This window comes from Heliangelus exortis, chromosome 6 (genome assembly GCF_036169615.1).
Source record: "Heliangelus exortis chromosome 6, bHelExo1.hap1, whole genome shotgun sequence".
Taxonomy (NCBI): Eukaryota; Metazoa; Chordata; class Aves; order Apodiformes; family Trochilidae; genus Heliangelus; species Heliangelus exortis.
In genome coordinates this window covers 37,000,338-37,012,360 of record NC_092427.1, presented here as the reverse complement: position 1 = coordinate 37,012,360, position 12,023 = coordinate 37,000,338, and the positions used below count along the sequence as shown (strand labels likewise).

The 12,023-nt window shown below is 38.4% G+C and overlaps 1 protein-coding gene across 4 annotated transcripts in view; it reads left to right on the top strand.

Moving 5' to 3' along the window:
- Positions 1 to 3,528: 3,528 nt before the first annotated feature.
- RFTN2 (raftlin family member 2) overlaps positions 3,529 to 12,023 on the top strand; it is a 29,204-nt gene continuing 20,709 nt past the window's right edge. Inside the window, exons 1-4 of one of the 4 annotated variants that reach the window (XM_071747873.1) lie at positions 3,529 to 3,777; positions 4,260 to 4,406; positions 7,788 to 7,971; positions 10,222 to 10,333. In XM_071747873.1, coding sequence (XP_071603974.1) covers positions 4,268 to 4,406; positions 7,788 to 7,971; positions 10,222 to 10,333 — 435 coding nt within the window. In that variant the 5' untranslated portion in view covers positions 3,529 to 3,777; positions 4,260 to 4,267. Of the gene's footprint in view, positions 3,778 to 3,877; positions 4,407 to 5,141; positions 5,303 to 7,787; positions 7,972 to 10,221; positions 10,334 to 12,023 lie in introns of those variants that run through there. The other 3 variants (XM_071747872.1, XM_071747875.1, XM_071747876.1) reach the window with 3 other exon arrangements.

The following is a 12,023-nucleotide window of genomic DNA, read 5'->3' as shown; positions in this document are numbered from 1 at the left end:
TAATCATGCTTATTTTTTTTTAACCTCAATGTTGTTATGTCTCTGAAAGCTGCACACATGGGTTTTTCCTTCCAGTGAGAAACATTTGGCCCAAATATTATTTTATGTTTTGACTTTCTCAGAAGAACTAATAGTTATCCTTTCTGTTTGTTGTTGTTGTTTGAGTCAGTTTTGGTTCTGTTGAAATATTCCTAAACAGCAATAATTCTTTAGGTAATTGGTACAGTTTCAAGTTATCTGGATTTTTATGCTCACTATTCTTTTTTTTTTTTTTTAACTTTGAGAGTAGGAATGGCTCTTTAAAGTCTGTGCAGCTTGTAATAGTGAATTTATTCCAGGTAAGCTCATCAGTTAATATGTTTTGAATGAATAACCTTTTCACAGATGTGCCACCACTGGTTTTTGTCCCCAAAACAGTGTTGTGGTGGTGATCCAACAGCCTGGAAAGTATGAGATGATGTCCTCTCAAAGCTTCAGCCAGGTCCAAATGATGGCTTAGCAGGAGTCCTTTGTCCTGATTGTGATATTGCTTAAAAGTTTTATAGTTCTCTTCATGACATCCTTGCTGTATATTTTAGAATTTAAAATAAAACACTGTTTTTGAAGCTTTCTGAAGTTTGCATAGCATTAAAGCAGTAGGATTCTTAGTTTTAACATACTAGCAGGTATCCTAATCAGAAAGAGAGATGTCTTTACAGACACATTTGCTAATGATACTGCTTTAGCTGGCTCTGAACTACAGCTTCAGGGGCTTATGATCCTTCTTGAGTTTTGATAGCCATTAAGAATTAAATTTTTCAGTCGATTTCCCTGAGTTTTGATTTATTATTTTTAGCTTTTTTTTTGGCACTGTGTATACAAAGCCAAGGAGAATGTGTAGCCCTGCACTGTTGTCATCAATTTCTTTGCTTTATGATTTTAATCAACAGGAAGTTGAAATGGCTTGAAAAAACAACATGCACTACTGTGAAGTACTGTCTCCCAGTCTTGATCTCTTAAGATCGTGGGGTAGGCAAAATTTAAATAATTATTTTATTTAATGGTTTATGCAGGTCATATTAGGTTTTGGAGAAGAGAAGGCATTCTTGTAAATAGGCTTGGTATTCAAGTGGGTTTATCACAGGTGTTCCAAAGCCAAAGTGTTGTCTTTCTAATTCCAGCAGGAGAAATTTCATCAAAAAGGGGCTGCCAACACCACTTTTATTTAGCACCAACTCCATAGGCAGGGGCCCTGCTGTAGATGTCAGTAATTTCACCAGTCCAGCCTGGACTCAGGAACAGGAGATCTGTTTCAGAACATCAGTTTCAAGCATCAGATGATGTCCTCACATTCAGTTAAGTTTAGTAATGTCACAAGCAAGACAAAAATCCCTCCCACACAAATATTTTCAAACCTCCCATGACCCTGACAACAGCAAACAAAGCATGGGATCATCCCTGAGGTGTTGGTAGCCAGCACTTCTTTTTCTGGTGAAAACTACTCTGCAGAACTGCTTCTGCCTCTCATCCTGCACTGGACACATGCTGCTCTTGCTGCTCTTTTGCTGTCTTTGTATCATTTTTTCCATTTCATCAGAAGAAAAACTGTAAGGGGATGCTGGAAGCCTTCCAAAGAAGCACAGTTCCTTTGGCTGAAGTGGTCCATTGTTTGGCTATCTTTGTTTGCCTTTTTGGAAGTCTTAAAATTATATTAAGCTTCACTGAATGAGTCACATGCTCTCTGAATGAGGGTTGCTGAGACTGCCACACCTCGGTGAATCACAGTGTAGTTTTAGGGATCTGTTCTTCTCTGATACCAGTTCTCAGTGTTCTTGCATTTTGGGTCATAGGAAAGGGACTGGTTTGTTGTTTATACCCCTTTGCAACAGGGCACTACACCTATCCAGGCAGTTTGCATCCAGGAGTCTGGCAACCCTGCTCCTCTCCTCAGTCATTCAGGTGCTTTGGTGCAGTTTTGAACCCCTGTGAGGATGCTGCTTTAGCTCTTGTCTGAAGGTTGGGGGTTTTTTTGTTTGTTTGTTTGTTTATTCTGACTTGTGGGATCTCTTCTTTCATTGGTTTAACCCAGTGACTTTTTGAGGCAAGCCTGCAATGGCACTTTGTTGCCTGACTCCCAACCTGGAAGCTTGTAAGTACCTAAATAACCTAGGGCTGCCCAAATTAAGGACCATTGTTTTTATCCAAAAGTGTCTCTGTGTCATAAGAATTTGTTGCTGCTGTGAAAATTCCCATCTTGGTGAGAGGGTTGAAATAAGTCTTAAAAATCAGCCTTGGCACAAAAAGTTCCAACTACAATATTCTGGCCTCATTAAAAATGTGGGTAGCTTTAGTTAAATAAAATAAATCCCAAACCAGCACAGCTAGTTGGGAACTAGGACTTCAGAAAGTTGTTTTACTTGTAGCTATCTGGGATGTGCCATGGCTTTAGGCAAAAAGTTGCAGTGGATTTTAAGGTTTGTGGGGCATGAAACATCAGGATTTTCAAAGCTGAGTGGGCAGTTTACATGTGTGTCTGGTATAGCAACAAGTCAGTGGTGACCTTTAAAAAAAAAAAAAAAAGTGTTTGAAAGCAATTTCTATGGAAGCAGACGTGGGGAAAAAGAATTCTGTTTATTTGATATGTTACCCCAGGTTTTAATCAAGAGTTCAATAAGATTTCCTCTTGGTTTCAGCACCTGGGAGCTTGTATTAAAGATACAACCATGACTTCATTTCTAGGCTCACCACTCAGTGATTTTGAAGTTCTTCCAGAGTTAAGCAACTTGAAACTATACTCTGGATTTCAAAGGGGGTATAGTCTTCAGGATTACTGCTCCTGGTAACCTATTTAAAATTTATATCACTTTGCATGCAGTGGAAGAAGAAAAACCACAAGTGCTTAATGCCCAGCTTGCAGTGGTTGATGATAGAAAATATGGGCATTTTTTATAATAATATTTTTTCAGTAAAAAGCTTTTTTATAACTGAACTTTCATCATTATAACTCCTTTCATCCATCCTGGTATTGTCAGTCTGTTTTTCTCTAGATGACTCTGAATTTCTCTAGGTACAATTCAAAAATAAAAGGTGAAGTTTCAAACCACCCATCTCAGCAGTAGCAGGGCTTTAGAAAATCACTGTTCCTTTTTTCCCCCCCATGTATTCTCATGGTCTGCATCAAGTGTCATACAGTTCCAAGTGACTTGCAGTGGTTAATGAAATTATACTACATTTTCAGGACTTAAAAAGATCAGCAACAGTGTTGAAAGTTTGTGGCTGTTCTACCTGAGGTCAGCCTGACAGAGAAAAGGGTGTCAGTTGTTCAACACCCATGAAAAATGAGGAGCAGTCTTGTAACTGTATCCATATATAAAACAAAAAAGTCTTTCTGATTTCAAATGAAGATTATTTCGGTGTCTCTTTTTAGGTGTTTATTAAAGCCAGTTATCTCAGCTAATTTTGGCAATGTAATTCTTATTGTCATATTTTCTTGACAAATTTCTTTACCCCTCTTTACATTATTATGCCATGTTCCTGGTTATTTTTCCTATGGAAGCGAGTTCCCGCGGAAAGGAAATAGCAGCCCAGCGCTGAAATCTAAAATAAGGACTAAACTGCTTTTCATTTACTTTTCTACCCTTTGAGATGCCAGAAGCAATTTCCTCTTGAAGCTGACTTCCTTTCTGGAAATGATTTTCGTCTCCGACCATGTTGAGGCTCTTTTCTCATTCTTTCATTCTGACTAACTTGCTTTTTTCCCCTCCGACTCGCTGCCGTGGTCGAGTGGAACTTCTGGAGGTAAGTAAATTGCAGAGAAGTTTTTCTAACTTTCTTTTTCAGTTCTTCTTCCCCCTCCCCATCCCCCCCCCCCTCTCTCCTCACCCAGGCAGGCTGGAAGGACAAACAAAGCACTATTGGTGTCCTCTGCAAGAGGGCACTGATAGGGGGCTGGCTGTAAATTGACGTGGCATGGAAAATCTCTGCTCCTTTGCTGCAGCTCAGGCTTGGCTGGGAAATCAAGCCTGCTCTTAGCAAGTTTGTAGCTTGAAACCATCCCCAGCTTCACTGTTTCTATCTAAACAAACAAACAAACAAACAAAAAAATGAATGGGAAGGACCGTGACTTTCTGAGTTGGGATCTGGGCTCTTTCTGTATTTGGATTTATGGCTAATAGAAAACAAAATTGAAGGGAATTACTTGGTTGCTTCTTTTCCCCCTCTAGTGAGAGCAACAGATCTCCCCCCCCCACCACCTTTTCCTGCAATTTAATCATTTGCAGATCTTGCCATGGGGTGCGGACTCAGAAAGCTGGAAGACCCTGATGATAGCAGCCCTGGAAAAATCTTCTCTACATTGAAGAGACCACAAGTTGAAACAAAGACGGATTCTGCCTACGAATATGTGTTGCTGGATTTTACTTTAGAAGGTATCTTCTTTTTATCTCGTGTCCTTACTGTTCTGGGAAAGCAGGGAATAAGATGTAACTTGGTTGTGTCCTGTTTGGCTTCAGATTTACTGTAAGTACTTTGGATCAAAGCTTAGCCGAATATAAGACTTTTATTTTGAAACATGAATCGTGAGGAAGGTCCTCACTTAGATAAAATTACAATGGAAACTACTGAAGCATTTTTAACAGCCAAAACCTCCAAATTACACAACTGTCCTTTTTAAGGAAGCTGGCTAAAAACAGGGAGAGATTTTCCTTGTTTCCTGTGAGTCAGATACTGCCGTCCGTACTCGCTTTGAATAATGGTGGTTTGATTCAGGGGTTCAGAAAATACACTCTGCCTGAGCATTGATTGTATAACAACTTTTAAAAATGTGTGCTCAACTTCCCAAAACAGGCTGTCATTGTCCTTGTTACTTTAGGCAGAAGTAAGTCTGTTTCTTAGTTGTGCACCAGGCTAGTTTCTCCTTACACCCACCCCAGTGGTCGATTTCTTGGTAAGAGTCGTACAGTTTGGTCTTGCTATTTTTAATTATTTTTTTTTTCCAAATGCTTTACTTCTACAGTTGCTGAATGGCCTTTTGAAATGGTGACCAAAATGCACCAGAATTTGTATGCATCACTAGAGGCAGACAGTGCTCTGTGGGATACTTCCTTCCCGAGGGTGTCCCGTCCCTAACACTGCAACTCCCTGTTCCACCGAGTTGAAAACATAAACAAGCCCAGATGGCTGCCCTCAGAGAACAGACAGCTCACTTTTGCACTCACTTTGTAGTCACTTGCATTTTATAACCCCCCCAGTCTACTGGAAATCCTTAATAGTGAGGACTTGAAGTCAATGCAGTTGCTAGAAGGGGTTGATAAAGGGGGGAACTGTAAGTGCCTGCCTAGTTTTCTGTAACTTTTTTCATAAACTGAACATGGCCTCTTGTTAGCTTCAGCTCTAAATTAAAAGGCTGGAATAATAATTTTATTTAAATTGAATTTATTTATTTTATTTATTATTTTATTTTATATATTCTGGTCTGACTGTCAGACTACAGGGTGCTCCTACTAAGGATGTTCTACTAAGTTACAGTACTTGACATCCAATTGTTTATTTACCTAAATGTTTATTTGTGTTATTTATGTAAAGAAACATAACAGTTTCTCACTTGCTCTTGTTCTTTTTGAAAGAACTTTGAGTTGTAGTGGTAACACACTAGAAATAAAGTGAGGCTGCATCATGCATAGATGAATTAGTTGTTAATCTGATCATAGAAAGGACAATAAATCTTTTTTAGGCTGAGAAATATTTGGTGTTCTTAAATGGTCTGTGTTCTGGATAGTTTTGCTGTGTTACAAAGGAGCTTTCCTGGGAGTGTTGTGTAAAGGCTTTATTGAAAAGTGTGGTTGGGAGTTGGAAGAAAAAGCACTCCAAACAAGTGCAAATAAAGATGCAGCTCTATTATTTTAATAACTTGTCAGTACAGCAGTAAAGATTCACTTGTTCAGTCTGATGTTCAGCAGTGTTTGGCTGCAGTGAGTTACTGTGGAATTATGAATGCCAAACACCAGTGAGCTCAGTTTCCTGTAGCTGCCCAGCTGGTCTGGGTCTCTGACATCAAACAATTGGCTTTGTAACTTCAGGTATCTTTCTGTTGTGTCATTCTAACTGTGTGGATTTGACCTTTAAAATACACTTTGTTTGAGGTCTTGAATTTTTAGAGCCAAGGTAATGAATACTGAAAAAAAAAATGGTGTATGTAGTGTCTTGGAGGCACTTCTGAATTCTCTCTCCACCATAAAACATGGGGATTGGTTGAAGTACTATTGGGATCATGGTGGGCTTTTTTTTTAATTCTACCCCAATCAACTTGCTCACATCCTTGTTACTACTTGAATGTCCTTTGACTAAATGAGGCCTAAGTGAGAGCCTCTTCCCTGAGTTTTTACTCAGCTCTCAAGTTGTGTTACATCTTCATGGCACTCAGTGTCTGCTGATTTCCAGAGCAAGAACTTCCCCAACCTCTGAGATTTCTCTCTGCCTGAGTGACTTATCACCAGTGGATGTGGCAACAAGTAAACAAAAAAACCTTCACTACTTTATAATTAGTAAGTTTTGTCCTGCATTAAGGTAGAAGTACAGCAAGCTTAAATAGATTATTTCAATTTATATGTCTTATTCTCTGCTTCTTATGCTATGTTAAGTCACAGTGAGCCTGCTAGTGAGACTTCCAGGAGTCCCTCATCTCCTCCCAAGTCATGATGCAAATTTGGCCAGCTGTGCTTTATCTAAACTGACTGACAGGAGTCCCTGAGCATCCTAACTAGTTACCAGCAGTGTGTTGCACTTGGCTTCTCTCTTCCTGATCCCTAAAATACTCCCATCCCTATTGTAATCATCAATTTTGAGCTCTGTGGAGGTTCTGCTGCATCAGGGGAATAATCCCCCAGAAGAAAATTACAGCCAAACTTTTTTATTTTGGTGGGGTTGAATACCCCAAAGGAAAGAGAGCAGTGGATGCTGAAGTGTAAATTTGAATGTCTGTCAAGGGTTGTAAATTCTGTGGCCTCAGTTGTGAGGCATACCTCACTTACAAAAACAGCTGTTATTTTTTGAGGTCAGTTTAGCTATAAAATAAAGGTAGTTGGAGTTTTCCCCAGGCAGAATGCTTGTGCCTTTTCCACAGCTCTCCTATCAGGGAAAAGAAGTAATACTGATGCAGCCTGCTAAGATGAGATGCTGTGAAGTTCTTGTCACTCTGAATAACAAAATGAATAGGTAGGAGGTAGCTGTTTTGTCATCATCTTCAACACAGGAAACTTCAGGTGCACAATAAAGCCAGTGAGCTTTAGCTGTGTTATTTATAGAAATATTTTGGCTACCTGTTAGGAAGTAAATTCACACCTTGCTTAGCCTGTACCTTAGGGCTACTGGAAAGAGGAATTGGGACTACCTAAAAAATTCAGCCTATAATTCACAGATCACTTCTGAATCAAAAAAAAAAAAAAAGCCTTGAATAAAAACAAACCCAATTGTTCTAGGCTTAAATTCACACAGCTGAAGTTAAAGGACACTGCTTCACTCTGTTTAAAACTTTGAGCAGATAAAATAGTTTGTTTGGGAAGTTCAAACCTGGTGCGTGTTTAGGTGTTGATGCAGCTCTTAAATTAGCTTGGCAAAGCTACAAGTGTTGCCAAATAGATCATATTAACTTGTAAAAATAGGTACTTCAGCTAGTTGGATGCTGTTGAATCAGCTGTGAATCTGCTTTTTTTTTTTTGTAGTTTTTTAGTCAATACCTTGGGATAGGTTTGGTGTGGTTGAAATGAACATGGTGTAACCTGCTTCTCTTGTGCTCTCAATGCTTTTTTTAGCTTCCTCAAACCCAGAAGTCATCAAGATCAGCTCTGTGCTGGATATAGCAACAAAGGTGGAGGACTATTACAGCAAGGGATTTGTTGTGGGAGCTGTGCATCCTATTCTGCTGCCCACTGGGAGAAGGAGGAATTTCCCTGCCAGTCACATGTATCGCGTGGTACTCTCAAGGCTAAAATTAAGGTAACAGTGGAACAGTTTGAGTGTGTTAATCCATTATTTACTTGAGCCATTTGTTAGTGGGTTGTTCAACATGCATAATTCAGTGTAAACTTGAAATGAGCACTGCAGAGAATGGAGTAACTCCACCTTTAGAAAGGTGAGCAAGTTACTGATGTTTTTAAATTAACACTAAGCACACAAGAGGCTAAGGTTTTGCTTTGTATTGTTTTGGAACCTGCAGCAAATAAAAGGTTAACCACAACACTAAGGGGCTGTTAAGATGCTTTAAATTCTCCCATGTCTGTTTTTATTTCTTCATTTGCAAAAGTTTGTGGTTTTACTTCTCCCACAAGAGCATTATTCAGGGAAAATGACCTATAAAGTGTGAATTAGTTTGTCAGAGAGGATTTACTTTTCCTTCTTTAATAAGAAGGAAATGACTTTGTGATTGTTGGGCATACAAAAGCTTGGGTTTGGAAGAGAGTAAAGAGCTCATGTTTATGTTCCAGTTCCTTAGTCTTGTTTGTCATTCCTGTTTTCACTGCATTTGTCATTACAAAGAAAATGCACAAAGAAATTTTACTGTTAGTTCTTTTGAATGCAAAAAAAAAAAAAGAGAAAACCTTTTGTTCTTATTTTGAAGAATCAGAAAAGTGGGTTTCTTATTGGATTAAGAGTTGTCTTGTTTCCCCTTCTCTCCCGAGTCCTAGTGTGATGCACAAAGCTTCTTTCATGTACTTTTGGAATACTGAAAGAGTGTCTGTAAAAAAATGGGTCATCTGAGGGAGCTTCTCAAACACTTATGCATTTTTCATGGTATTTGCTGTTCGTGCAACTTGCCTGCATCATTCATTTGCAGACAAGGTGACTGTTGTCCATGTGGCCAAGTGGTTGAGTAAGGAAAGCAGAATACTTGCTCTCTGGAGCTGAGGCTTCCAAGAGCTGATGCCACCAGTGTACCACTTGCCTTATCCCTGTAGATGTGGGATGCTTAGGAAGTTGCAGTTTGAACCTTTAGTCCCTTGAACAGGGTCAAGTCCCTTGAACAAGACCCTGCAGGCACCATCTGAAACTGTTTGCTGGAGGTTCCCAATTTTCTGTGCCATACCTACCTGTGTTGGTTTTCCTGTAGGCAAATATACCTTCTCCAGTTACTATCTAGCAAGTAAAAATAATAATTAAAAAAAAATATTTGGGAGTGTCTCATTAATGTTTCATTATAAAGCCATAGATGGTGTGAAGGAAACTTCAAATAAAATCCCAGTTTGCTATTGATACACTCCAAGTAATCCTAAGTAGTGTAACTTCTAAGGGGCTTTAGATAAACCATGATGATAAATCACAGGTTTTTAGATAAACCTGTGTTGGTTTTCCTGTAGGCAAATATACCTTCTCCAGTGATTATCTAGCAAGTAAACTTTTATATTTGGGAGTGTCTCATAGATGTTTCATTATAAAGCAATAGATGGTGTGAAGGAAACTTCAAATAAAATCCCAGTTTGCTGTTGATACACTCCAAGTAATCCTAAGTAGTGTAACTTCTAAGGGGCTTTAGATAAACCATGATGATAAATCACAGGTTTTTAGATAAACCTGTGTTGGTTTTCCTGTAGGCAAATATACCTTCTCCAGTGATTATCTAGCAAGTAAACTTTTATATTTGGGAGTGTCTCATAGATGTTTCATTATAAAGCAATAGATGGTGTGAAGGAAACTTCAAATAAAATCCCAGTTTGCTGTTGATACACACCAAGTAATCCTAAGTAGTGTAACCTCTAAGGGGCTTTAGATAAACCATGAGGAATGCTGTTCTTTAACTGGAAGTTAAAGGTTGTTGGATTCTGAAACCTGACATGATAAGAGTGTAAAAGTTGCATTTCTATTCATAGTGTATTTTCTGTAGAACTGAATCTGTTTTGTGCTTGCTACATGTATAGCTTAAATGTGTATTTTTTTTGCATTTTCAGAGATTTGGGGGTTAACTACAAAAGCAGGGCTGTGTTTCCATATCACTCAGTTTCCAAAAAATGTCTCTTCAGTCTTCAGAGTAAATTCCTGTTCAGTATTCTTACCCTGACAGAGTAATACACATTACCTGCCACTTTTTGTAAGAAAAAGAGCACCAAAAAACGCTGGGTTCTAAATAAAAATATGCAGAATTTTCTAGTATTTCATTCATAACTATTCCATAAGAAGAGAATTCTATCTGCAAGCTTTTGCCCAAGTTAGCAGCAAACTGTTGACAAAGACTGCTTTCTTTCTGTGTTCTAGCCAGAAGCATGCAGCACCCAGAGGACAAAGGCACCCCAGGCTGGTCATTGAGGAATGTCCTTTAATGTCTGAAACACTAACAAATGAGGTAGTGAAAGAACTGTTAGAAAAGGTAATGGAGGGTTTTTTCAAACTTCTCTTCAGATTTTTTTTTTAATTCCATACATTAAAGTTTTATATATTTATTTTATAGACACTCCAAAGTCTTTTCTCAATGCAAAAGGAGTTATTTTTCCTCACAAGTTGATTTTTCTAATTTAAGACTTGGTACAGAGCCCTGTAAAGCTTTGGGAAACTGGCCACTTACACTAGTGAAAGCAGAATCAGGTCCAAACTCTTAGTCAGTCTTTATAAAATGCTTGTATGATAGGTTTTTTTCTGGAATTAACACTTTAAAAACCCCAAATCTGATGTTCAGTATTGTTCTGGGTTAAGTAAAGTATTCCTGATGGACATGTTCAGCTTCTAAGAAAGAGAGCTTTTTTTAATTCTTTAAGAGAAATACAAAACACACAGTAACTGGATTAAATATTTACTTAGCACAGCTTCTGGAAATATTGTATAGTTAAAGAAAACTAAACTTCCACTGGAATGTGAGCTCTAGTTCTTGTTCTTTTTGTATTTAACTTCCTCTGCAAATTTGAAGACTTACTGAAACAGGAAGCTGTTGTTATTACAAGAGTTAGTGATATCTTTTGCATTAGTTGCCAAGGAAAGGAGTGGAAAGAGCAAATTGGAGCTCTTTAGTGGTCTTTGAAATTATCCCAGAGTTGTTTAAAGTTTTTGCATGGCTTGTTTTGAAATTTTCAGGTGTCACAACTTTAAAATGGGATGCCATTACACATTTATCTATATGTACTTTACCAGGTTGGTTGTATAGCTTAGCAGACAAATATTTAAAAGAAAAATACACTTGAAATTAGCAGCAAATCCAGAGCAGTGGCAATACATGAAAATCATTTGGTTTTTAAAGTGCTTCCAGTGTTTTAAAAAGACTGAGCCTGTAATCCAGTAATAAAACCCCTTTAAAACAAAACAAAAAAAAAAAAAAATGACCTTGTGGCATTTCAGGAAAAAGATTACCACTTTACCTCTAATTCTGCTTGTTGCTTGTCACATTTTAAATGCTTTTGGTTGTCTCAGCAGCAGCTCTGTATTCCCATTATTGCTGAACATCAGTAACAGTGGTAGATGGTAACACTCCAGTCTGTCATGGCACTAAAAAGGATTGTAGTACCATCAGCTGCTTGAAAGTTATTCACTCTCCTGATTAATACTTTATGTGAGTTAATTGGCTGGAGATCCTTTTCTCTTTGCCTCACTAGTTCAGTACTTCCCTGGTGGTTTCTTCTTTTTGGGGTTTCTGCATTTTTCTGGAAAGACCCAATGGCACAGGGGAGCTCGTAGCACAAGATGGCAGTGGGATCATCACCTTCCTAAACAGCAGCACTCCTTATCCCAGCCAAAAAACCCTCTTTCCAGGAACAGACAAATCCCACAGGTGGCAAATGCTCTACAATTTATTTTGAGAATTCAAAAAATTCAAAAAAAAAAAATTTCAGACCCACTGTGGGCTGAAAGCAGAATTAAAAGGGTTTTAATGTGCTTCCAGCTCCCTCCTTTCTCTGCTCCTCAACTATTCTCAGTGAAGCTGAGTGGCCCCTAAGAGATCCAGGGAATAATGAATCATGGCATATGACAAACAGGCAGCTCTGCAGTATTAGTGGTCAGTAATTTTAGGATGAGTGATGTCACATATTTAGAGAAAAAAAAAAAAAAAAAATCACAACATCATGTGCCAG